Source organism: Mesoplodon densirostris, chromosome 19 (genome assembly GCF_025265405.1).
Source record: "Mesoplodon densirostris isolate mMesDen1 chromosome 19, mMesDen1 primary haplotype, whole genome shotgun sequence".
NCBI lineage: Eukaryota > Metazoa > Chordata > Mammalia > Artiodactyla > Ziphiidae > Mesoplodon > Mesoplodon densirostris.
Window position 1 is genome coordinate 9,434,334 of NC_082679.1, and position 27,812 is coordinate 9,462,145.

The 27,812-nt window shown below is 51.3% G+C and overlaps 1 protein-coding gene across 1 annotated transcript; it reads left to right on the forward strand.

The window, feature by feature from the left end:
- The first annotated feature begins 262 nt into the window (after nt 1–262).
- On the forward strand, nt 263–26,709 carry NOVA2 (NOVA alternative splicing regulator 2). The gene is made up of 4 exons (XM_060084274.1): nt 263–388; nt 9,147–9,290; nt 14,707–14,873; nt 25,023–26,709. The coding sequence occupies exons 1-4, from the start codon at nt 304–306 to the stop codon at nt 26,103–26,105; spliced, it is 1,479 nt and encodes a 492-aa protein (XP_059940257.1). The 5' UTR covers nt 263–303; the 3' UTR covers nt 26,106–26,709.
- The last annotated feature ends 1,103 nt before the right edge of the window (nt 26,710–27,812 follow it).

Here is a 27,812-nt window from a genome sequence, read left to right on the forward strand (position 1 = left end):
CTCCTCCCCTCTCCGGGGTTCCCCCTCCCCCATCCCTCCGCCACCGCCCCCTCCCCCTCCCACATCCCCTTCCCTCCCCCTCCCTCTCCCCCGTCCCCCGCCCCCCCCACCATGAGGATGATGGCCGCCGGCGCGGTGCACGGCCTCTTCACGGCCTCCGCGGCCCCGCAGCCGCCGCCGCCCCCGCCGCCGCCGCCGCCGCAACCCCAGCCTCCCCAGCAGCCGTCGCCGCCGCCACAGCAGCCGCCGCCGCCGCCGCCGCAGCCGCCGCAGCAGCAGCAGCCGCCGCCCCAGGCCCCCCCCATGGAGCCCGAGGCCCCGGATTCCCGCAAAAGGCCCCTCGAAACGCCCCCCGAGGTGGTCTGCACCAAGCGCAGCAACACGGGAGGTGAGAAAGGGCTGCGGCTCCGGGTGGGGGAGCGGGCAGGGGGCCGCGCCTTTCTCCAGCCTCCTCCCCCCCAAATGGCAGGTGCAAGGGCTCTGGGGAGGGGAAGGGCGCCCCTCCCTAGACTGGGGAACGGAGAGGGGAGTTGGGGAGGGAACAGGACCCCTTCCCCCTCTCGCCGCGGCCCTGGGCTGGGAGCTTTGTCTGCGTTGAGAGGACTTGGGGGGGAGGGGGTGGTAAGTGTCCTTGGGGGCGCGCAAAGGATGGGGGGCGTGGGTGCCTCCGGGCGGGTGTCTCTGTGTCCTTGAGGGGTGTGTGATGTGACCCTTTCGGGGCAGGGGTGTTCCCGGGCTGGCGTGTCCTGGCGGGGGGAGGGGAAGGAGCTGAGGAGGCCTGTGGACCCGGAGCTTCCTAGCCTCCCTCCCTGGGGATGCCCTGAGCAAGGGTTGTCCCGGAGGGAGGCATGTGTGGGCCATGGGCGGGATTTTGCGTGGGGACAAGCTAGGTGGGTGTGTTGGGTGACATAGAGGAAAGGGTGGGTGTGTAAAGCTCAGTGAGAGAATGTGTGGCTGGGACAGGTGTGTGTGTGTGTGTTCGTGTGAGCCCTGTAAGGCCTGGATGTGTGACATTAAGGATCATGGATATGACAGGAAGGAGGGTGTGTGTGTGTGTGTGTGTGTGTGTGTGTGTGTGTAAGAGATGAGAGGGTGAGAGGGGCTGGGGTCCGTGTTTGAGACCCCCATAAGGGTATATGTGACAAGTGCGTGCATGTCACTCCAGAGGGGACTGTGGCAGAGTGTGACACATGAGTGAGAGGGTGTGTGTGACATGCAAGGAGGTGTGTGTGGGCTGCCGAATGGGCCGGCTCTGGGTGTGAGCCATGAGAGGCTGAGTGGATCAGAGGATGGCAGTTCAGTGTGTGTGACACAGGCGTGTCCCGGGTGGGGTGGGACCAGGAGAAGCTGGTGTGGGTATATGACAAAAAAAGAGTATGGGCGTGACTCCAGAGAGGCTGTGGCTGGGTGTGACACACGGAGGTGTGCAACGGTGACATCAGAGGGGGTGTGTGCAACAAGGGAAGGTGGGTGTATGACAGGGGAGAGACTGGGGCTCTGTGGTGAAATTCACGAGGGTGTGTAACAAGGGAAGGGAAGGATGGGGGCCCATGTGACAGGGTGCAGGAACGTGTGCATGTGACACCCAAGGGATGGGAAAAGGGAAGGTGTGTGTGTGACACCCAAGTGTGTGTATATGTGTAACAAGAGGCTGTGTGTGAAATGGTTGGTGTGGGGATGATTCTGTGTGTGTGTGACAAGGGAGTGTGTGTGTGTGTGTGTGTGTGTGTGTTTGTGTGATGGCTGCATGTTTGACAACACAGAAGGAGTGTGTGTGTAAGACAAGAGGGACCCTCACTGTGTGTGTGTGAAGAGGTATGTGTACCAGAGAATAAAAGCCAAGCTGGGAACTCTAGGTGTATGTCTACCCGTGAGGTAGGGTTTGTCAGGGGACTCAGAGCCCAGCCCATTAGCTCCCTGGAAGGAGGGAGACCCCAGAACAGACAAGCCCCTCCCAGCGGTCACCTTGGCCAAAATCTCCGCTTCCTCTGGCCTTTTCCTCCGGATGGGAAAGGGATGGCCTCGGGCATTATAGTGGGTGGGGTGGGGACCTCCCACCTCCTCTTCTTGGATGAACAGGAGCCATCTCTTCCTCCCGTCCCAGCCCCCTGCCACCCCTGGCCAGGTGCAATAGGAAATGGGGAACCCCTGGCTGCCTGTGAGGGTGTCCAGCAGAAATTGGAGGAAAGGGAAGTTGGGGGAGGGGTGGGAGGGAGTTTCCTGTCCTTCTTCCTGCTCCCCCACCCCCAGCACACACATGAATGTGTCCCTGCCACATCCTTGCCTCCTTCCTGCCTCACTGCCATTCCCAGTCCTAGGAAGGGTCGGGTACCCAGGCGGTCCCTGGACCCAGCCTGGAGGTCCAGCCCCACCCCTGCTGGGGGGGAGGGGAGGAGGTCTCATCCTTCTCTTAAAGAGGCTGAGATGCTCAGAATCTGAGCACTCAGAGCAGAGCAGCACCACCTAACTGCGAGGCTGCCAGGACAGTCAGGTCCAAGTGTTTAGCACCTATTACGAGTCAGGCTCTGAGATATGGGTTAATTTCCCATACAACCCTCAGGGGAGATGGTTTGAGCTGCTTTTTCAGATGAGGAAAACTGAGGCTTAGCGAAATGAAGCCACTAGCCCGAACTCACACAGCTCATAGTGGGGAAGCTGGGATCTCTCCAACCCTGGGCTGCCTGGCTCCAGAGCTCATGTGCTCAGCCACTGTGCATCCTGCCTCCTTCAGCTGTGGGGAAACTAGGGTGAGCCCTTAGGGACCCTCTCCTCCAGACTCTTCCCAGGGGAAACTGAGGCCCAGAGATGCGAAAGGACAGTCCTCCATTTGCAGAAACCCTCAGGGGCAGAGCTGGGCAACAGTCCAGGACTTTCATCTCAAAATTGACGGCTCCTTCCAATAATATTTTCATGTCTGTGGGACACTGGGTCAACCTCACGCCTTTTCTGAGCTTCAGCGTCGCCATCTGCCAAATGGGGAAATAACAATAGTTACAGATGATAGCAGCTACCAGTATTCTTGCTTACTGCCTTACATGCAATATTTCATTTAATTCTCCCAACATTCTATGATGTGATACTACTACTAATAAATAAATAATAATTATAAATTATAACAATGGCTGACAGTTATGGTGCCACGGTGCACCAAAAGTATTAGGGAAAACAGTGGGCACGGACCAATCATTTAATAATCCTTACAATCTGATTATGTTACCCATCTTACAGGTGACACACTGAGGCACAGAGAGGTTAATTAACTTGCCCAAGGTCAGTCAGCTAATAAGAGGCGGAACCAGGATTGGAACTCAGGAGGCTGGCTCCATTGGATGGGTAGACTCTATAGTGAACCCCATTTTCAGGCAAGCAAACCAAGGCTCAGAGGGGTAAGGGACTTTCTAGGGTGTCACAGCAAGTCGTGCCAGCCTGGGCAGATTGAGCTCCTACCCACGGTGCCAGCCTAGGGGCTGATAGAGGAGATGGTGGCTGTTAAAACTGGCTTTTGGGCACTGTGACTGGCAGGCAGACACCGTTGGGAAGGAGACGACGCGCTAAGGACAGGAGGGCTTGAATGAAGAGATTGGATAGAAACTCCAGTTGGGAACTCACTGGAGAAACAAATAATCCCAATCTGGTGGCACAGTAACAGAGCATCTCCGTTGAGTACAGATGATAACTCTTTTTCTTTCTTTGGCCACGCCGTGTGGCTCGCGGGATCTTAGTTCCCTGACCAGTGAAAGCGCTCAGTCCTAACCACTGGACTGCCAGGGAATTCCTACAGATGATAACTCTTAAGGTGCTACTAGAATGGCCCCCATACTCCTGACTGTATTCCCACCTCTGTTAGCCCCATATACACAGAAACAGCAACCCCCCACCGCCCACACACACCTCACACCCCACATGTAGCTTACACCGGCCAGGCCTTGCTCCCAAGATGCTCGATCGTTAGCACAAAGTATCACCAAGGTTAAGAGCCCTAGAATGAGAGCTTCCAGGGTTCATCTCATCACTGTCATGTGCTTGGTGTGGGGCCCTCGGGTGAGTTCTTGCACTGCTCTGAGCCTCAGTGTCCTCATCTGGAAAATGGGAACTGTAAGATGCACCTCTACCTCTCTAGGCTGTTGTGTGGGTTCAGTGAGATCGTATGTGAAGCACACGGCATCAGGCCTGGCAGATAGTAAGCACTCAATAAACAATAGCTATTATTATTACTATTATTATCATCATCATTAGTATTGCTACGGGGAATGTCACATTCCTGATTTACCATCCAGTGGTGATTCGCCCCAAGGAAATCATACCCCATCCACCTCTCTCTCTCACTTGGAAACAATGTCACAACTCAAAGGCAGTTGTATGACATTTCTTACATGGACAGGCAACACCGTCATTCACAGATGTCACCCAGCCAACATCCCATCCCTCCTCAGGGGTCCCACTCCCAACCACATCCCTGCCATCTTGTCTTCCGCCAGGGACATCCTCACGCACTCCCAACGACAATATCAACATCCCACCCCAGCCTCCTCAAACCTCCACAGGACACACCGATGCTTCCACCCCCGACCCCCAGACAAGAGCAGGAACCATGAGTACAACACCCCAACTTTGGTTCCCCCTGAAATATACTGTAACCAAAACAACACCTCTGCCGCATCCGATTCTGCCCCGTCTCCCAGATCCAAGCCACCTTTTGGTATAAAGTGCCACTCTTCCCATAGCACCCCAAATCTTCTGGGTAGGTTAACATTATTTGTGGAGGTAGGGGAATATTGGTTACTTTTTGGAAACCTTTATAAGCATTCCTGAGGAGGGTGGGCACAAAAGGGAAGGGGGGACCGGAGACTCTGACTAGAAAGTGGAAAGGCAGCTTGATCCCAAGGTGGAAATATTGAAATCGCAGCAGAGGGGAACCTGGAGCGCTGAAGTTGGCATCTTCATTTGCTGTCCTGTGTAGAGGGAGCTGCCGGGACCCCAAAGGAAAAGTGAAGGGGGGGTGGAAAGTTCTGGCATCTTGATTTTGCTTTGGATGAAGGAAGTACTTTTTCACAGGCAGAACCTTGGTTTTTCAAACGGGGTGGGATGTGTGAGGTCTGGGGACTCCAGGTTTAGCTGAGGTCACGTGTCTGCCCTTTGCTACAAGGCAGGCTGGCAGATAAAAGCCTGGCTTCTTCCTGGGGGAGGTGGGCTTCCCACGGTGGGAGATGCAAAAGATTCTGAAGAAGACCAGAGCAGACTGTGGGCTGCTATGGGGACTCCTGGGACTTAGAATCCTGAGCTTCTACAGGCGAGAGGAGGACCCTGGCCTCTGAGGAGGGGCCTCCAAACTTCCACTAGTCTGATATAAGGACTGCCAAGCGCCCACAAGGTGATTTAAGGGGGTCCACGGACAAACTTTTTTGGAGGATCATTTTTAGTTTATATCAGTGTGCTTTGGGAGGAAAAAAATATAACCAGCCCTTCAAACTCAGAGTATTAGCAATGATTTTTTAAATGTCCTCTTTAAATAGATGCATTTACATTTTAAGAGGGAGTGGACTTAAAGGGCATGGACTGTCTGTCTTGTTCCCTGCTATGTCCCCAGGATCTAAAACAAGGCCTGGCATGTAGCAGATGCTCAGGAAGGATTGGTTGGAATGAGGGAGGGAAGAGGGAGAGAAGAAGCAAGGAAATAACAGTACAGAGGGATACAACAAGGGCCAAATTCAGGAAGAGAGTTACAGGGATTCTGGGAGGGTGAGTGGAAGCAGAGCCTTGTTTCTATCAGTGAGAAGACATTCCTCCTCCAAAAGGCAGGGAGAAGCCTGGGGAAAGGTGATGAAGGAAGTGGGGTCTCCCCTCCTCCTATTTCCTAACAAAAGCCCAAACCTTGGAGGCTCATTTCCCCATTTGCCAGTAAGTCTCTCTGACATAGAGCACTTACTGTGTACCAGACACTGTGATAAGAACTTTACCTGTGTTCATGAAATAGGTAATATTAATAACGATGATGATGATATCTGACATTTCTCAAGTGGTCTGTGTGCCTGAGACCCTCCTAAGTACTTTACAGTTTAGCATTTCATTAATGATAATAACTCCAGGAACTAGCGTTCTCCTGTCCCCATTTTACAGATGAGAAAACAGAGGCCCAAAGAGGTGAGGAGACTCACCCAAGGCCACACAACCCATCAGCGACAAAAGTTGCACTCACTCTAGGGCTGTTTCTGCCATTTCATTCGGAGATTCTCAGACAAAACCTGAGGAAGTGTGAAGGAGGGGAGTGGGGGGCGTCCCCAGTTTTCTTCAGAGCAGACGATTACCTTCCATCTTCAGGAGGGAAGCTGGGGAAGTGGCTCTGGCTGGAGAAAAGATGGGGAATGAAATCAAAGAAGGAAAGAGGATGGAGTTCTAGTGAGAACACCTTCCCATCTTTCTGAGCCTTCCAAAGGTGGAGAACTGGCCCCCCATCTCTGTCAGGTTGAGGGGCAGGGCTGGCAAGGGGCCACCTCTGTGAGCCCAGGGAAGGAAGTAATTTGAGGGGGGAGGGTGTCAGGATGATTGATGGAAGGGCACCCTGGGGGGCTAATTACCTAATAGGCTTAGTGGTCTGATTAGGCAAGTTTAAGAGGATTGCCTTGGGCTAAAGGAAACCCCTTAATTCTGGACCCCTCCCCATGCCTTCAAAGCCACATCCCGCTCTCATACCTCCATCTTCACACATCAGGGAACCCAGAACTTTCAATCTTAAGGGACCAGGTGGAGACGGGCATGACTCCCAGACCCCCAGTCCTGCCCCCACTTTTATTTTAAATTTTAAAATTTTTGGCCGCACGGTGCGGCATGCGGGATCTTAGTTCCCCCACCAGGGATCAAACCCGCGGCCCCTGCAGTGGAAGCACAGAATCTTAACCACTGGACCGCCAGGGAAGTCCCACCCTGCCCCCACTTTCAACAGAGCAGTTTCTCTTTTATCTGCTCTGAATGTTGGAGTTTCACGGGAGACATTGAAAATAGGTTTCCTTTGCTTAAAAGAAAAAGTTGAAAAACCAGTGGGGGATGATGGCCTAAGACCTTAAGCTTTGGAAGCAAAATGGCCTGGCTCGTCCCTTCCTTTTCCCAGTGTTTATTGTATGCCTACCAAGCGCTGGGCGCTGTATGAGTCCATGGACACAAGAGCGAGCTTCAGTGATGTGGTCCACACTGGATGACTGTGGTACATCGTTCCGAAGGCATGAGACAGAGGAATCCTTCCCCTCCTCGGGGTTCCAGTCCAAGAAGGGACATTTGAGGGGGGACCTGAAGGACAAGAGGAATTCACTGAGGGAGGGGAGTTCCAGGCAAAGAGAATGTGCAAAGGCCCTGAAGTGGGAGGGAGGAGGGAAGTTTGCGGAACAAAAAGGGAAATGTGTCTAGTGCATCTGGAGGAAGATGAGGGTGTGCAGCTGGAAATGTGGACGGGTCAAATCACAAAGTAACTTAGACTCAGGAAGTTCCCAAATGTCTACCCTGGGGGCAACAGTTTGGTTAGAAGGTGGGAAAGGTTAGGCACTTGCCTTGAGACTGCATTAACAAAGGGCTTTACACGTGACCAAGAAAACTGGTCCATAACAAAGAATGACCAAAGCCCCATAAAGGGTCCTTGGTGCCACTTCACCACCTCTAGGTCTTTGAGTCTGTCCTGGAGCACGTTGGTCTTTAGCCACCATCAGGGGAAAGTGTTAAGCATGGATGGGTGAAAAATGAATCAGAGTTGCACTTGAATCTCAACCCAGCAACTGTCTCGGTGCCCTTGGGCCGGTACCTTCACTGCTCTGTGCCGCTCTGTGCCTCAGTTTCTCCTTATGTAAAAATGGAGCTCATTCTACCCACCTCAGTGGGCGGTTGTGAGGCATGGATGAGATCAAGCTGGCAAAGCACTCAGCAGAGCACCGGCTCAGTAGTGAGTGTTAGAACCTCTCCGGAGTCCAGCCCTCCTCTCCCCTCCCCCTTCGCTGCTTCCCCAAGTCAGACCACCATCCCTTCCTGCCTGGACCATTGCAGTTGCCTCTTGCTCTTCCACCCATGCTTGTCAGAGTCTGCTCACCTCATGAGCATCAGAGGGATCTTCTTAAAATCTAAGACAGATCACATCCCTCCTCTGCTCGGAGCCTTCCCGTAGCTCTCATCTCACTTGGAATAAAAACCACCTTGGTCCACAAGCCTGAACACTCCACCACTACCTCCAACCCTCTCAGCCCTCATTTCTTGTAACTCTCCTCCTCTCTCAGTCAGCCCCAGCAACACTGGCCACCTCTCTCTCACTCAAACAACGCAGGCATAACCCCATCCCAGGGCCTTTGCACTTGCTCTTCCTCCACATAGCCCCAAAGTTCTGTTTCCTCCTCCACAGCCTGGAAATAGTGTATCATAATGTTTCAGATCATGGACTCTGGAGCCAGGTGGGGTTCAGATCTCAGCCCTGCCACCTACTAGCTATGTGAACGGGAGCAATTTCTTCACCTTTGTTTACTTATCTGTAGAATGGTTTTTTTTTTTAAAGTACCTCCCTCATAGCATCAGGGTGAAAATGAAAAAAAAACAAAAAACTCGTATTTGTAAATTACTTGGAACAGAGTCTCGCGCATATTGGGTGCTATAGAAATGTTTGATGAACAAAGAATGCTGCATTCTTGGGGAAGGCTTTCCTGGCCATCGGATCTGACAATGCAGCACCTACACTCCCCTTCCTCTTTCCTGCCTCTTTTTGTTTTCTTAGTACTTACCACCATCCGACAACGTAAAACATACTGTCTGTCTCCCCGCTCTAGAAGAGTGTAGCTGTGTGAGCTCTTGGCTGAATCACCAAAACTCTTTTGGCCTTATTTGCCTTATTTGCGAAATCAGGGAGCTTTGTCTGTTTTCTTCATGGCTGTTTCACTAGAACGGTGCCAAGCACGTAGCAGGTGCTCAGGAATTATTTGTGGAATGAATGAATAAATGAACGAATGAAGATCATGACGTGTTTTATTTTCCTACTGCTATTCTCCTGGTCATGGCTTCTCTGTGTTACTGTGACCCCAGGGGTTTCCTAGCCCAGCCCATGCCAGTGCCTCCCTGGAGGTACCGTCCAAAGGTGAAGACCCTTCTCCCCTGACTCCCGTCCCCTCTGTGTGCCCCTGCAGAGGAAGGCGAATACTTCCTGAAGGTGCTGATCCCCAGCTACGCGGCGGGCTCCATCATTGGCAAGGGCGGGCAGACCATCGTGCAGCTGCAGAAGGAGACGGGAGCTACCATCAAGCTCTCCAAGTCCAAAGACTTCTATCCGGGTGAGCCCCAGCCCAGCCCTCTTCCTCCGGCCTCCCATCCCTCCCACCTGGGCCCTCTAGGAGGGGGAAGGGCTGCCCTAGGGGCAGTGAGAGTGGTAGGGGGCCTCCCCTCCCCCTAAGGGGACAGAGCTGCCCTCGGCCCCAGGGGCCAGGCCTGAGCAGATGGGGGTGGGGGCAGGGCAAGACAATGGGGCTGCTGCATATTCATGAGCTCATTTGCATGATGTGCTGGCAGATGTGCCCCTTCCCACACACCTGCCCCTTTGGGTCAGTTGGAGGAGCTGGGGGGGACCGAGGAGGCAGGTGTTAGGGTGTCCCTCAGGGCTTGGGGGGCCAGCCATGCATGTTACATAGACCCTCACTCTTTCCCTTTGGATTTCTCTGTCACCCCATCTTGCCCCAATCCGAGTCGCACTGGTTTTCCATCTGTGTCATTCTTTATGTGTCTCTCATTCCGTTTCTGACTTTCCCATATCTTGTTCCCTTGGGCTCCATTCCCACCGGCTTCTCTCTGTCTCCTCCTGCTCTGCTTTCTGCTGTTTCTCTGGTTCCGTTTGGACATCCCCCATCTCTGTTCTCTTAGCCTCCCAGCCAGTCTGTCTGTCTTGGCTTTTTCCTCTTCCTCCCCTCCTCTTCCCTTCCCTTTCTGTCTTCCCATCTCTCTCCCCATCTTTTCCTTTTCCCCCACTTCTCTTATTCTCACATTTTTCTCTGTCTTCCTCTCCCAACTCTGTTCAGTCACCCATTCAAGCAGTAGTTGGGAGCGCCCCTCAATGGGGTCATTCTTTGCCGGCGTTGCCCCTCATTTTTTTTTTTTTTTTTTTGCTGTACGCGGGCCTCTCACTGCCGTGGCCTCTCCCGTTGCGGAGCACAGGCTCCGGACGCGCAGGCTCAGCGGCCATGGCTCACGGGCCCAGCCGCTCCGCGGCATGTGGGATCTTCCCAGACCGGGGCATGAACCCGTGTCCCCTGCATCGGCAGGCGGACTCTCAACCACTGCGCCACCGTGGAAGCCCTGCCCCTCATTTCTTTCTGCCCCTGCTTGCCCATCTCTCCCTTTATGTTTCTCTTTTTCTCCTAAGTCTCAGCTTCCTCGTGTTTTTTTCTTCCCCTCTCTCCAAAATCAGCCCCTTTTCTGCCTCTCCTCCAGCTCTATCTCCCTTCCTTCAATCATAAATTTTTCCAGGCCCCTCCACTCTCTGTAATCTCCCTCAATATCTCTCACCCCTTCATCTATCCCTCCCAAGACCTATGCCTGAGTTTTGACATCTAGGAATCCAGGGAAGGCCCCCTGAACTGCATCTCTGGTCCAGCACTGGTTCTAGTTCATCCTTAATCCCCTTGGATTTTTTAGGTCAAACACCAGAGCTGGAGCCGAGGGTCAGGACAAATTCATATTCTCTCTCTCTCTCTCTCTCTCTCTCTCTCTCTCTCTCTCTCTGTGTCTCTTTCTCTCTCTCTCTCTCCTCCCTCCACCCCCCTGCCTCCCATCTAACTAAGCAGCTTTGGCAAGAGGTTTAGAGAACAGTCCAGGGAACCTGGCACAACCCCCTTTTCTCTTCCTCCCTGGCCCAGTTTCCCCCTCACTCCCCTAGCCCACAAGATACGGATGAGACCTCTGCTTGGGACTTTCATCCAAGGACCTTGGTTCCTTGCCCCCGGATCACATTCTGTGACATAACACATGTCATTCCCTCTCAACTCAGTGACACATCCCACTGGCCAGGCAGCCTAGAACCCCAGAGGATGGGACAGTCATTGCCTCTCTTCTGGGCCAAGTTCAAACAAGCAACGTGAGCCAGCATCTCTCCCCAGCCCCTGGATGTGCAGCCAGCCCCGCTCCCCACCCCCAAATTGGAACTTCCAGATCATACAGCATATACTGGCTCCTGGCTCAGAGATGCAGGACACAGCTCCCTACATCCTGGTCCTGTCCCTAGGACTTCCCAGGACCCACAGGAACATAAGAAATGGAGATGCTCCTGCTCAAGCATGTGTTCCTCCGCTTCTGGCTGATACCTTTCATTCATTCATTCAACATATATTCTCTGAGCATCTTCTCTATGCCAGCACCATACCGGACCGAGATGGGGACACAAGCAGTGACTGAGACACCCCAGCCTAGCCCTCCCGGATCTCACATCCTAGTAGGGGAGATAAACCAAACACCATTGATGACCTAGAGTGGTCAGGGCTGGGACAGGGAAACCCAGAGGATGGAGGGAGCCCAGACAGGGCACCCGACCCAGCCTGAGGAGATCAGGAAGGGCTTCCTGGAGGAGGAGGCCAGAATAATAAGAGTGAGCTAGGTAAGGAGCAGTGAAGGGTGCTCCAGGGAGATGAAAGAGCATGTTCAAAGGCTGGGGGTGGGGCTTAGTTTGTTCAGTATGGCTGGTGAAAGGACAGGTGAAAACTGATAATAGAGAAATTGAAAGGGTCCTCTGGGCCTAGTTGGTTCTGACACAGACAGACAGACAGACAGACAGACACACACACACACACTGATGTGTCTACTCCATGAAACAAAAACCTACCTGGCCTTTACCCAAAGGGAGGGGTAGAACACACAAAGGGTGTCCCCCCCTTGATACAGAAACCCCAAGCCCCAGATTCAATCCTTCCACGTCATACATGGAGAAACTTAGACTCAGAGGAGGCAGGTACCTGCCGAAAGCCACACAGTCTTCTGTGTAGCTCACCAGACATTCTAGTGATTCTAAAACTCCTCCTGATTTTGAGGAGCTGCCTGAAGCACTGGACCCTAGCCCCAGAAGAAAAATGGACATATACACTTCTTAAATTTTTTTATTGATTTATAACATCTCTGCAGCCAAGTGCAAAATCTTAAGTGACTACTTAATAAATTCATACATGTTCTTTTTTACCATAAAAAATACAAAAGCAGAATTGCAATCATTGTATGCCTCTCCCCACCACACACACACACACACACACACACACACCACCCACCCCAAATTTAGCACAGGGTGGCTCAATGGTTAAAAGCCCAGACTCTGAAGCCAGACACCTGGGTTCAAAACCCTGATCTTTCACTACTGGCTGAGTGAACTTGGACAAATCCCAGACCTCTGTGCCTTAGTGTCCTTAGCAGTAAATCAAGAATAGTAATATTGCCTGCCTCATGTATTAAAGTGAACAAATACATATATAAAGTGCTTAGAATGGTGCCTGGTGATTGGTGTTATGTAAGCACCAGCTGTTATTATTAGATATTCTTTCAGGGTTTAACTGAGTCCCCCAAAGCCCCTGTGGACCCTGGTTAAGAACTACAAGTCTGTGAGATCACAGACTCCCTGAGCTGTAAGGAAGCCTCCCAGAGATGGAGAGCTGGGCCACTTCAGTCAGGCTCTCCCTGGGGCCACCCCACCCCCTAGTTCCCACCCTGACCCACACCCTTTCCTATTTACACCCAGACGGAGGCAGCCTGCACGCTGACTCACGCTTGGCTCAGACCAAGCCATTGTTCTGGGGTGGAGGGGAGTAAGAGTGAGGAACAGCGGCCCAAAGGAGATGGGGGATGTCAACTACACCAGTGACCCAAGACAGTGACACTCAGACACATGGCGAGACTCGCTTGCCAGGCTGAGAGATGGCAAGCAAGGGGTCAGGGTGGTAACAGTAGCAATGCCACCCTGGAATTGCCCACAGGACACCAGACCCTCACCCCCAAGTGTCCCAGACACACAGGCACACAGAGCCTGGCGCACACTCAGGACCTTTTACAGACCCAGGGAGTTTACCGGTCCTGCAGAGAGAGTCCCACCTGGGAAGAGACACACACACACACCCTACACACCTAATATGTCCAAATCAGCCAGGCACTCACAGCTTCACCCCAGCCAGGCTTGGTGGGGTCTTCTTTGTCTGGCTGTAATTCAGACACTCAGACACACACACAAATACATCAGTCCTCCAAACAGTCTTACATACTGACCCCTGGGTCTGCCTGTTGGTCTCTTTCTCTTCCTCATGTTCACACACATCGGTCACAGAGTCTTGCCTGTTTCCTATACACGCACCCTTACACATATATGTGCATTCCACATACCACTCATCCAAGTAGTCTTTTGAACACCTAGGGGTGTCCGGATATCTCTTTCCCGTACACACACACACACACACACACACACACAGTCATACAATCTCCAAGTGCTATACATTCATTGTACAGCCTCAATGCCACTTCCTGGGATTCTTTGTTTCTTACTCTCAAACCCTTGGGCACACCCAGCTCAGTCTCACAAATAGTGTACATAACCTTGAACATCACAGCGACACCCAAAGTCTTTCCCCCCACCCAAGAGTACACACAAACGTCTTTACTGGAATCACTATGTCACACAGTCTGTTTGTATCTCTGTCTCTCGTGCTCTTTCTTTTACACACACACACACACACACACACACACGTAAAGATAACTGAGCCAGTCCTGCCCAAGTATACACATGCACACACACACCACTCACCCAAACAGCCTCACAGATGTACTCACACTGGTCAGTCAGTGTTACCCAGAGTCTCTCTCCCATACACATATATCCCAGCATCACCCAGAATTAGTGTCTCTTCTGCCTGCTGCCCACCCCCAATACACATAGTAAGGATGCCCAGGTCAGAACCACAGCCAATATCTGGAGAATCGCCAGCAGAGGCACCCACCTCACCCTGCTTTCTCCATCCCCCCGTTTCCACTCTTCCATGAGTTGCCTTTGCCCCACTCTGCTCTCCCCTCTCCACAGCCTTGCCCTCCCCCCACCCCTCAGCCCTCCATCTGGTGGGTCCAGGCAGGCACTCAGGCCTCTCTGCTGTCTCCCCCATCCCCCAGCCCTTCCCCATCCTCTCCAAAAGCCCAGAGGCCGTCGCTGCAGGCTTTCAGGGGTTGCCATGGCAACGGGGCCTCATCCCTAGTCCCCCTGGGGGTGGGCTGAGGACCCAGCCAGCCACACCGATAAGGGGGTTCCAGTTACTGTGGCAACCGTTGCAGGCCTGAGCTCTCCGCTTCGAGAAGGTGGGGAGGGGGGAGTGAGTGAATGGTTGCCAAAGCAACCGAGAGAGCCGGCAAGGACTGGGAAGAGGCAGCTGAGCCCTGTCTCCCTTGCCCAGGGCTGCTGTGGGCATAGCAAAGTACTTAAGCATCATTCTTCCATCCCCTGGGGTTGTTTTAAGGGAGGGAGAGGAAGTGCAGATAATAAAACAGGGGTTCCACTCATTCTCCCAGCTACCCATCCTGGTCTGGGAGCCCATGCCAGCTTGCCCAGGCTTACCAAGTGACCTGGGGCCAGTGAGGTCCGCTCTCTGGACCTCAGTCTTCTCCTTCCATTAAATGGGGCCTGTCTCTCAGGAATGCTCCCCTTCCTGTCTGATGAGTGTGCCCTGTCTCTTCTTTGCTCGACAGGAACCACAGAGCGAGTATGCCTGGTACAGGGCACAGCAGAGGCCTTGAATGCTGTGCACAGCTTTATTGCCGAGAAGGTCCGAGAAATCCCACAAGCGATGACCAAGCCCGAGGTGGTCAATATCCTTCAACCCCAAACCACAATGAATCCTGACAGAGCCAAGCAGGTTAGCAGGGGCAGAGGCTGAGTCTCTGTAAAGCTGGTGGGGTTTGAGAGAAAACACTTCTTCCACGTCGCTGGATTGTGATGGGGGTTCAATGGGATAATGGCTATAAAACATTTACCAGTCAGATACGTGGTAGTGGTTAGTATTATTGTTAGAGAATCAGCTTAAGGGCTCCAGACCTCTTAGAGTGATTTGATTCAGAAAGAGAGTGAAGGTCTGGGAGAACCTGACCCAGACCCCCTTAGTTATTCCTCCTTCCTAGGATTCTCCACATCCTCTTCTCTCTTCCACATCTTCCCATTGTCTCTCAAAACCACCTGCTTCCCACTTCCTGTTCTCACTGGAAGTAACCTCAGTGACACCCCCATCCATAGGCAGAAAATTTTAGAAACAGCCTCCGGTACTCCCTCTCTCCATTAATTACTGAATAGGAGTAGCCACCATTTTGGAGAAAAAGTGTTTCATTGGGCGGGGGCAGGTCCCTCTCCTACACAGCCCTCTCAAGGAGGGATGGAAGGAGGAGGGCAGAGCCTCTCTGTTGCCTCAGTTACCGGGAAGCCATGGTGTCGGGGAGTGGCAAGGGGCTGACCGATCGCTTCCTGGGCCTCTCCCGTTGCCAAGACCACCATGCACACCGGGCAGGTGGGCTTGCTGCAAAGCCCCTGGCAGCACGGTCCTGACTGCGTAGAGGGCCAAGGAGGAAGAGAGCACGGGATTGGCTGCAGTAAACTCCCCATTTTCTCTCCCTTTCTCCGCTCCTGTATACACGTGCACACGATGCACAGGGGCGAGATGACCCGGGCAGGCGGACAGGCCACTTGTGAGGGTTCCTTAACGTCTGCCTAAAAGCAAAGACAAGAGAGAGGGCCTCGGTAAAAGGAAGCTGGAATTCCCGGGAATTCTTTTTTGCCCTGAGGTGGGGGAGACCACGGGTCTGGGTTTCTCTGAGCTCCTGGGGAAACAGTGGGCAGAAAGCTCTGGAAGAATGCTTCGGAGCGGAGCGTTCCCCCCAAAGACTGCGGGCTTGGGGCTTGGAGCGCGGCTGCTGTCCTTGGTGCTGAAGCATCTCTGCTCCTCGCGCCCTGCCAGGCCTCTCCCAAATCCCTTTCCACCAGCAGGCCACAGCTCACCCGCAGTTTGCAGGGAGGCGAGGATATTGCCTCTTCCCTCCGCCTTGGTCGTGGCCACTAGGGGCTCAGGGTTCGTCAAGAGTTTGTACATGTTGCAGGGAAAACGGGGTCAGCACCGTCTGTGCTTGAGCCTCCCTCTCCACAGGAACTCTGAAATAGCGGAGTCGAAAGGTTACAGAACCAGGACTCTTTCCTCTGCCTTATTACTCCGGGGCTCCAAAGAATGAGAGAGATAATGGCTGAAGGCTCAGGCTCTGGAATCAGTTGTTGAGTTGAATTTTCCTCCGATACTTCTTACCTGTGGGACCTTGAGCAGGTGACTTGATTTCTCCATGTAAAATGAGATTGATCATGGTACCTACTTAAGGGTAGTGGCTAGTGTTCATTAACATTTGAAAAGCACTTATCATGTACGCCTAATGCATAGAAAGTTCTCAAAAACTGTTCGCCGTTGTCGTTATTATGGGATTTTTGAGTCCGGAGGCAGGTCTATTCCCTTTCTGCCTTGGACTTGCTGTGTTGCTCTGAGTCTTTTTCCCTTCTGTATGCCTCAGTTTCCCTTTCTTTACAGTGGGGAAGCTGGGTCAAACCAGGGATTATAAATTGAAATGCCTCCAGGATTCAGAAAAGGAACATAAAGGATTGAGGATTGTGGACTCAACATAGAGATATCATGCCATCCCTAAAGGGGGCAGCTGCTATTCAGCTTCACTTGATTCTCGCCATTTGGGAATGGGAACAGAGTATTACATCTTCCCCATTTTTCCAGAGAAGTCAAGAATATTTTAGGGGCTTCCCTGGTGGCGCAGTGGTTGAGAGTCCGCCTGCCGATGCAGGGGACACGAGTTCGTGCCCCGGTCCGGGAAGATCCCACATGCCGCAGAGCAACTGGGCCCGTGAGCCATGGCCGCTGAGCCTGCGCGTCCGGAGCCTGTGCTCCGCAACGGGAGAGGCCACAGCAGTGAGAGGCCCGCGTACAGCAAAAAAAAGAAAAAAAAAATTTTAAATCAACTGATTTTTCAAGGTTGGCTCAGTTTTTAAAACACTGTGTGGCTGTGGGCTGGCTATGGGCTGAGCATCACCTGTTTGCCACCTCTGGGCTAGACCGGTGATTCTCAGCCCTGGCTGGTATCTGAGTCATCTGGGTAGCTTAAAACACAGATTCCTGAGTCGTGGCCTGGAGCCACTGAATCAGAGTTTCTGGAGAGAAGGCGTGGGGATCTGAATATGGACTCTGGCCTGGGATCAGATCCTGGCTCTACTGGTCACTATCTGTGTGACCTTAGGCAAGTTACTTAACCTCTCTGTGCCTCCGTTTTCCAATCTATAAAGAGTGATAATAAGAGTACCTACCTTGTAGGGTTGTTGCTAAAATTAAGTTAGTTACTATATGAAAGTATTTTAAAAAGTGCCTGGCACATGGTAAGCACTGTTAGCGGCTGCTGCTGTTATTGTTGTTGTTGTTATTATTATTTTTTAATCTCCAGACTTGCAAATCTCTGAGGCAGATGGTCTCTGAGGTCTTTCTGGCTCTAAGACACCTACAGTTTTATGGCTCTGTGACTCCAAGATTCTAGACATGTATTATTCTAACAGTCTACTGTTCTAACATCCGAGATTCTATAGAACTGCGTGTGCAGATCTAAGATGCTGTGGTCTTGCAATCTGGGCCTGTCATGAAGGCAGCTACTGTTTTCTGAGGGCTTCCCATGTGCCAGGCACTAAGGGAACATTTTAGTCATTGAATATTCTCAATAATTGTATAGAGTAGCTGTGGTTATGTCAATGTCAGAGATGAGGAAACGGAAGCACAGAGAGGTGAAGGCATTTGCTTTCACCATTTCTTGGCAAACACAGTTCCTTGGATGAAAAGGTTGCATCCTTCCCCCATTGCTCTGAAATGCTGTATCACATACTAAATACCTCTTTACCCTTAGGCCTGGTTTTGTACATTTTTCTGTTCTATCCCCTTGACTTGTCAGACTTCTATTTTTTTTTTTTTTTTTTTTTTTTTTCTTTTTGCGGTATGCGGGCCTCTCACTGTTGTGGCCTCTCCCGTTGCGGAGCACAGGCTCCGGATGCGCAGGCCCAGCGGCCATGGCTCACGGGCCCAGCCGCTCCGCGGCATATGGGATCCTCCCAGACCGGGGCACGAACCCGTATCCCCTGCATCGGCAGGCGGACTCTTAACCACTGCGCCACCAGGGAGGCCCTGTCAGACTTCTTTTTTTCCAATGATTTCTTTAAAATAACAGCTGTATTGAAATATAATTCACATACTGTAAAGTTCACCATTTTAAAGTGTGTAATTCAGTGGTTTCAGTATATTCACAGAGTTGTGTGTTGATCACCACTATGTAATTCTAAAACATTTTCACCACCCCCAAAAAAGCCCCATAGCCATTAACGGTCATTTTCCATTCCCCCAGTGCCTCTGCCCCGGCCCCTTTCCACCATTAATCTACTTTTAGTGTCTATGGATTTCCCTATTCTGAATAGTTTATAGAGATTGAATGATATTTCTGTGGCATTTTGAGTCTGGCTTCTTTCCCTTAGCATAATGTCTTCAAGATTCATCCATACTGGGAATTCCCTGGCGGTCCAATGGTTAGGACTCCACGCTTTCACTGCTGAGGGCATGGGCTCAGTCCCTGGTCAGGGAACTAAGATCCCCACAAGCCGAGTGATGTGGCGAAAAAAAAAATTTTTTTTATAAGATTCATCCATACTGTAGCATATAACAAAACTTCATTCCTTTTTATGGCCAAATAATATTTCACTGTATGGATATACCACATTTTGTCTATTCATCAATTGATAGAAATTTGGGGTGTTTCTACCTTTTAGCTATTATGAATAATGCTGCTAATGAACATATGTGTGGATGTATGTTTTCAGTTCTCTTGGGTATATACCTAGGGTGGAATTTGTAGGTCATATGATAAATCTACGTTTAACTTTTTGAAGAACTGCCAGACTGTTTTCCAAAGTGGCTGTACCACTGATGTGGGATTTAAATCCAGGTCCGCCCATGGGGATAACAATGACAACAACCATTTCATGTGTACCAACTATGGGCACATATTAATTGCCTGCTCTCGTGGCATCCAATGCTTGGCACATAGTAGGTGCTCAGCAAATGTTGCTTGTTTGAACGAATGGGTGATGACATGCCCATGGGGACCAAGCAGAAACATGACTGAGGGGAGGTAGTCTGGTGTAACCTGGCAGAGGTAGGCAATATGTGTCATCTGGAGGGCAGCCATACTCAGTTCTGGCTAATTGTGCCCATGCTTGAATTTCAAGCTCATCATTTAATGCATGATCTCTATTAGACCTCACAGTAATCCTATGGAAGAGGTATGAATATCCCCATTTTACGGAAGAGAAAACTGAGTTTCCAAAAGATTAGGTCCCTTGCCCAGAATCAGCGGTGGAGCCAGGATCTGAACCTGAGCAGGTGCCTCCAGAGTCCAGGGCAGCTTTTCAGGGATTTGTGTGCAACGGACTGCAAACTGGTGGTCTGGCTGCTACACAGTGGTTCTTAGACGTTTTGAAGTGGTTACCAACATTTAAAAACTAGGACGCTTCACATTTTACAGGTCAGAATTGCCAGTTAATCTGTAAAACTCATATCAGGCTGAATTTGAATATCACACACGCACAGAGACCACTACCACCACCAGGTGAGATGCACCTGGCTGCCTACACCCAGTCCCATTCCTGCTTGGTCCTTTGAGCATCTCATCATCCATTCTTTCATCCATCCATTCTTTCACCCACTCTTGGCTGAGTATGTGCCAGGCATTCCTCTAGGCACTGAGAACCCAGCAGTAAACAATACAGACACAAATTTCTACCCTTGTGGATCTTAAATTCTTCCCTGGAGAATCAGAAAATAAGTAAATAAATAAAATGTATAGGATGTCAGAGAGTGAAAAGTATTATGAAGAAAAGACAGAGAAAAAGGAAGTATTGGGGCCTTTTTTTCTCTTAACTTTTTATTTGGAAAATGTTTAAAGAACGTTACAATCAACTCCCTATACACTGCACTTAGATTCACCAATTGTTAACACATGTTTTATCTCTAATCACACAAACACACACACACACACACACGTTGGTTTTTTGTTTTTTGTTTTTTGTTTGTTTTTTTTTTGTGCTGTACGTGGGCCTCTCACTGTTGTGGCCTCTCCCGTTGCGAAGCACAGGCTCCGGACGCGCAGGCTCAGCGGCCATGGCTCACGGGCGCAGTCACTCCGCGGCATGTGGGATCTTCCCAGACCGGGGCACGAACCCGTGTCCCCTGCATCGGCAGGCGGACTCTCAACCACTGCGCCACCAGGGAAGCCCTTTTGTTTGTTTTTTTGTTGATCTATTTGAAAATAAGTTGTAGATCTCATGACTCTTCACCTCTAAATACTTCAGTGTATGTCTCCCAAGAACAAGGACAGTCTCCTATGTTTTTATATTACTATTATCACACCTATAAAAGTTAACACTGAATTCATATTATTTAATAAAAAGTCCATATTCAGATTACCCCCAAATATCTTTTATATCTATAAAGTATTTTTATTAAAGATTCAGTCAATGTTCATGCGTTGCATTTGGTTGTTATACCTCCTTAATCTCTTTTAATCTAGCATAGTCTAGGATAGATTTTTGAAGGTAGAGCCAACAGAATTGCTGATTGGATGCTGAGTGTAAAGGAAAGAGAGGACTTCTGAGGGTTGGGACTGGGTAGTGGAAGGGTGCATTTCCATGTGCTGAAATGAGGAACACCATGGCAGAAACACATGTGAGGAGGAAGATGAGGAGCTCCGTTTTGAATTTTAAGTTTGAGGCGTCCACTCAGCATCATACTAGAGATGTGAGGTTAGCAGTTAGGAGTCTGGAGGTATCCATGCTGGAGAGGCAAAATAAACACAGACAAGCTTTGATAATCAGGTGGTCAGGGAAGGCCTTCTGGGGAGGTGCATTTGTGCAATGAATGAAGAGAGGGGCGAGCCGTCTTTTCTGGGGAAAAGCATTCCAGGTGAGGGAACAGCAGGTGCAAAATCCCTGAGTCTGGGCAGAGCTTGGCAAGTTGGAGGAACAGCAGGGAGTCTGGTGTGTGTGCAGTGGAGTCAGCAAGGGGGAGGGAAGAGTGAAGTCAGAGAGATCAACAGGGAACAGCGCATGTCAGAGCAGTGCTTCTCAGCCCTGTTTGCCTGTTTGAAGGGAACCAATGTCCCCTTTCTCCTACAAATATTTTCCTATGCCCACTTTACTCTCTGAAATTATATATATAACATATCTATTTGTATAAATAAAAAACATATCTGGGGCTTCCCTGGTGGCACAGTAGTTAAGAATCCGCCTGCCAATGCAGGGGACACGGGTTCGAGCCCTGGTCCAGGAAGATCCCACATGCCGCGGAGCAACTAAGCCCGTGCGCCACAACTACTGAGCCTACGCTCTAGAGCTCGTGAGCCACAACTACTGAAGCCCACGTGCCAAAACTACTGAAGCCCACGCGCCTAGAGCCTGTGCTCCACAACAAGAGAAGCCACCGCAATGAAAAGCCCGCGCATCGCAAGGAAGAGTAGAGAAAGCCTGCGCGCAGCAACGAAGACCCAACGCAGCCAAAAATAAATAAATAAATAAATAAATAAATAAATAAATAAATAAATATTTTAAAATGTACATCTATAAGATTTTTTAATTTTTATTTATTTATTTTTGGCTGCGTTGGGTCTTCGTTGCTGCACGGGCTTTCTCTAGTTGCGGCGAGCAGGGGCTTCTCATTGGGGAGCACGGGCTCTAGGTGCATGGGCTTCAGTAGTTGTGGCACGCGGGCTCAGTAGTTGTGGCTCGCAGGCTCTAGAGCTTAGGCTCAGTAGTTGTGGCTCGCAGGCTCTAGAGCTCAGGCTCAGTAGTTGTGGCGCACGGGCTTAGTTGCTCTGTGGCATGTGGGATCGTCCCAGACCAGGGCTCGAACCTGTTGTCCCCTGCATTGGCAGGCGGATTCTTAACCACTGCGCCACCAGGGAAGCCCTATAAGATTTTTAACAATTTTATTGAGATATAATTCACATAAATACATTTGACCCATTTAAAGTGTGCAGTTCCACAGCTTTATTATATTCAGAGTCCGGCATCCATCACCACAATCAATTTTAGAACATTTCATTTCCACAAAAGGAAACCTTGATCCCCTTAGCTATCACCCCTCAATCCTCCCAGCTCTCCCCACCCCAGCCCCTAAGCCACCACTAATCTACTTTGTCTCTATAGATTTGCCTATTCTGAACATTCATATAAATGGAATTATACAATATGTGGTCTGTTGTGCCTTACTTCGTTCACGCAGCATAATATTTTCTAGGCTCATCCATGTTGCAGCATGCATCAATCCTTCATTTCATTTAAATTGATTGCCAAATAATATTCCATTGTACGGATGTACATTTTCTGTATCCCATAAGACTTTCAAATAAAGGAGAGATGAAAGGAAGGTTATTTGTTACAAAATAAGGTGAATTTTAATATGTAAATACTCAGCCAGGGCCACAGTAGAATAAATAATGAAATAGTCAGCTGCTCACACCTAACGTGGCCTGAGTGAGACAGAGTGTAGTATTGGAGACTAAATGATACAGGCATTACTACTGATGTCATGGTTTTCTTTTTTTTAATTGAAGTGTAGTTGATTTACAGTGTTGTGTTAATTTCTGCTGTACAGCAAAGTGATTCAGTTATACATATATATACATTCCCTTTTATATTCTTTTCCATTATGGTTTATGACAGGATATTGAATATAGTTCCCTGTGCTATACAGTAGGACCTTTCTGTTTATCCATTCTATATATAATAGCTTGCATGATGTCATGGTTTTCTAAAATGATGAACGACTCTTGGTAAAATTCAGAACAAAATAAAGTACAATCTTCCCTTGATTTACCAATAGTTACATCCCTGGAAATTTCAGTAGATCTTAAAACCGTGCAAAAGAAAAAAATACTTGGTACTTACATGTATCATGGGGCTCAGTTCTGGCTGCTAGATTTATAAACAGACTTCTCACCAACATGAATGTCCAGGGGGACATTCAAAAGTCGTACAGGACCTGGGACTGTTCTTCATTGTGAGGAACTGACTCACATTACGGGTGCAAACATCCCTGGCCCTGCCCACTGAATGCCCGCATCTGTCCCCAATTATTGCAGACAACCCAAACTACTCCCACAATTTTCCTAACACCCCCAGGGTCTGGCTTGGGGGTGGAAAGGAGAGGCAGAGATGAAAGCTTCAGAGGGTAGAATCCACAGGTCTGAGGGGACGTGAGAAGGATTGAGAAGGAGGAATTTGTGTGTAAAAATGCTCTTGGAGATGTGAAAGGAGACATTTGGTTTTGAAATATCCCCACTGGACTCAGGATTGATACAGGGGCTTCCCTGGTGGCACAGTGGTTAAGAATCCGCCTGCCAATGCAGGGGACATGGGTTCGAGCCCTGGTCCGGGAAGATCCCACATGCCACGGAACAGCTAAGCCCGTGCACCACAACTACTGAGCCTGCACTCTACAGTCTGCATGCCACAACTACTGCGCCCACGTGCCACAACTACTGAAGCCCGCACACCTAGAGCCCGTGCTCCGCAACAAGAGAAGTCACGGCAATGAGAAGCCCACGCACCACAACGAAGAGTAGCCCCCGCTCGCCACAACTAAAAGAAAGCCCGCGCACAGCGACGAGGACCCAAAGCAGCCAAAAAAAAAAAAAAAATTTATTTTAAAATGATCCAATTTGTAGCTGCAAAGGATGGGCTGCTCTACAACTGAGAAGGGGGACCCTCATATGTAAGTGACCAATTTTCTCCATCTTCTCTGATGTAAGCTTTTTAATCATCATTTTGCAGATAAGACAGCTATATTAGATTGCTAGAGCTGTCATAACAAAGTACCACGAACTGGGTGGCTTAAACAACAGAAACTCACTTTCTCACAATTCTGGAGGCTAGAAATCTGAACTCAAGGCATCGGCAGTGCTGGTTTCTTCTGAGGCCTCTGTCCTTGGCTTGTAGATAGCCATTTTCTCTCTGTCTTTTTATTGCGAGGCGGGGGGCCCGTGTCGCACAGCTTGCGAGATCTCAGTTCCCTGACCAGCGATTGAACCTGGGCCACGGCAGTGAAAGCCTGGAATCCTAACCACTAGGCCACCAGGGAGCTCCCCTTTTCTGTCTTCACATGGTCCTCCCCCTGTGTGTGTCTGTGTCCTAATCTCCTCTTCTTATAAGGACACCAACCATATTGGATTAGGGTCCACCCTAATGACCTCACTTAACCTTAAGTGCCTCTTTAAAGACCCTATCTCCATATACAATCATATTCTGAGGTATTAGGGGTTATGACTTCAACATGTGAATTGGGGTGGGAGGGGACAGCAATTCAGCTCATAACAACAATGAAGAGCTTAAGCGAGGCGACCACGACATAGGGTGGAAAGCACAATGGAGCAGGAATCCACGAGGCCGGATTTCAGTTCCTTCGCTGTCTGGGTGACCTTGGGGCAAGTTCCTTCACCTCTTGGGCCTCAAGTGGCTCATCTGCAAAGCGAGACTAATGATGCCTTTTCTGGGGCTGGGAGTCGGAGTACTTAATGATATAAAAGGACATGGGCACCAGTGCAAGATTGGAGAGGGGTCCTGGAGGGCTCCCACTGGGTTAGTCATTCAGCTTCTAGGTGCTGGATGGAAGGGAGGTCCCAGATGGAAGGGAGGTCCCAGGGGTCCCAGGAACAGGGTGGCTGAGAGGCTACTAAGGAGAGATGGAGTACTAGATACTAGCTCCTTTTTTTTTTACCAATGAATATGGAAATATTTCAATATTTCTACCCAGTAGAATCATACTGGTGCATATCAAGGGGGCGTGCGCAGGGGTGGGAAATGACTTGAGACGGCCGGTGTTAGGCTATTGTTGCCCTTCAGTGTCCGATTACCCCCCTAAAGACCCTCCCTCTGGCTCCCCACGCAGGCCAAGCTGATCGTCCCCAACAGCACGGCGGGCCTCATCATCGGCAAGGGGGGCGCGACAGTGAAAGCCGTGATGGAACAGTCGGGTGCTTGGGTGCAGCTGTCCCAGAAGCCGGAGGGCATCAACCTGCAGGAGCGCGTGGTGACGGTCAGCGGCGAACCGGAGCAGGTGCACAAGGCCGTGAGCGCCATCGTGCAGAAGGTACAGGAAGATCCCCAGAGCAGCAGCTGCCTGAATATCAGCTACGCCAACGTGGCTGGCCCTGTGGCCAACTCCAACCCCACCGGCTCGCCATACGCCAGCCCCGCTGATGTGCTGCCCGCCGCTGCCGCCGCCTCGGCCGCTGCCGCCTCTGGCCTGCTGGGCCCGGCGGGGTTGGCGGGCGTGGGAGCCTTTCCTGCCGCCCTGCCTGCCTTCTCGGGCACCGACCTGCTGGCCATCAGCACGGCGCTTAACACGCTGGCCAGTTACGGCTACAACACCAACTCCCTCGGCCTGGGCCTCAACTCGGCCGCAGCCTCTGGGGTCCTGGCCGCCGTGGCCGCTGGTGCCAACCCTGCCGCCGCCGCCGCTGCCAATCTCCTGGCATCCTACGCCGGGGAAGCAGGGGCCGGGCCAGCGGGCGGAGCTGCTCCCCCCCCACCCCCGCCACCTGGAGCCCTGGGGTCCTTCGCCTTGGCCGCGGCCGCCAACGGCTACCTCGGGGCCGGGGCGGGCGGCGGGGCGGGCGGAGGGGGTGGCCCGCTGGTGGCCGCCGCAGCCGCAGCGGGGGCGGCTGGGGGCTTCCTGACGGCGGAGAAGTTGGCGGCTGAGAGCGCCAAGGAGCTGGTGGAGATTGCGGTGCCTGAGAACCTGGTGGGGGCCATCCTGGGCAAGGGGGGCAAGACGTTGGTGGAGTACCAGGAGCTGACAGGCGCCCGCATCCAGATCTCCAAGAAGGGAGAGTTCCTGCCAGGCACGCGGAACCGGCGGGTCACCATCACGGGCAGCCCCGCGGCCACGCAAGCCGCTCAATACCTCATCAGCCAGCGGGTCACCTACGAGCAGGGAGTGAGGGCCTCAAACCCCCAGAAAGTGGGATGAGGCCTGTGGTGTGTGCTCCCACCCGGCTCCCTGTCCCTCCTTTTCCTCCTCCTCCCCCTCCTCCCCCTCCCCCTCCCCTGCCCCCCAACTCCCGACCTCAGCTCGGTAGAGTCCTGCTCCTCTTGGGATGGGGCTGGGGTAGGCCTGACTGCACCCCCCCCTTTCTGGTAGTCATAGGCAGGATTGAGTGATGGCTGGGGATGGGGCCCAGAAGCTCCCTCCCCAGCCCTGAACTGACCCCTTCTTCCTTCCTCCCTATGCTTGACTGGGCCTGACCCTCCTCTCCCAGGGCCCAGGTCTGTGTGATATCTGTATATATTGCATTTTGTTGATTTTAATAGAAAACAAAGCGTTATTTTCTCTTTCTTTCCCTCCTTTTTTTCCCCTCCTTTGATAAGGATTCCCCGCCCCCTTTATAAGTTTTTGTTTCCGTATGGGAGGAGGGGAGGGAGCCTCTGGGTCACCTAGAAAGAGGGGCTACCCCAGAACGACACCCCGCCTCTCCTGCTTTCAGCTCCGGATCTGAGGGACCTGATGGGAGCAGAGGTAGGAGTCTGAGTTGAAGTGGGGCATTTGGAGCAGGGACCCCAGAGTTCCCAGATTTTCTCAGCTACTCTCCCCTCACTGAAGTTGCCCCTCCTAGGTGGAACTTTTCACTTTTTTGTTGTCAGGTTGTATGGGGGGAGGGGTGCGGTGCTGCTGGGAATGAGGCCGGCTCTGGGATTGGGCCAGTCCGGTGGGCAAGACTCTGGCGCAAGGCTGGAACAACTTCCTGTGGCATCTCCTATGGTTTTTCCTTGAGTAATGGGCATGAAGGTCCCTGTTGTGCTGTCGCTGAGTCAAGTACTTTCTGGGGTGCTTCTGGCACTCCCTATGATGTCACAGGAAGTAGTTCCCTGGAGGTCACTTCCTGTGATGATAGGAGAGACAGGTACTTCCTGTGATGTCTCAATGAGCCTTCCTGAAAGGTTACTTCATGATATCATGGGGGCGTGTACTTCCTGTGGTGTCTCCAGGTTACTTCCTATGATGTCATCGGGGTGAAGCATGGACTTCCCGTATCAGGCCATGGCCAGTCACTGATCCTCCTTCTCTACCCACACCCCTCTTTGGTGGGTCTTGGCCTGGGGGTCTTCCTAGGAGGAAAATAAAGGGTGGGAGTTGGATCTAATCCAGAGGACTCTAAGGAAGAAGACCCACTATTGTCAGGGTCATCTCCATGCAAACGCGCACCAGGTCTGAACTCACCCGGCAGGGAGGGGGTGGGAGATGGAGCTGGTGAAAACTGTTAAAAGACCCTCATTCCCACCCCTGCCTTTTGTGTGCATGCTTGTGTCTGCGTGGCTTTGTTTCATTAAGTCTGGTGAGCCAAATGTATGGTGGCTCTGTCAGGCCACGGTGGCCCAGGTGTATTCAGTGAGCCATGGTAGGGTCCCTTGAGCCAGAATGCTTCGTGTAGTCTAATGCATTAGATTGACTTGTGGTTTCCAGCAAGCTGGAGTACTTTGGTGGTATCTGATGGACCGGAATGTTTTGGTGCTCTCACCAGGCTCTGAGGATCTAGAATGTTCTAATGGAGTTTGCCAAGCCAGGCAGCCCTGAGAGTTGGTTTGAGACTGGCTCCCTGGGCACTGCGGCTGTGATCAGCTCTAAGGCCTTGTTGGCAGGCTGAGATGTCGGGGCCTGACAACCCCATGGACTTAGGAT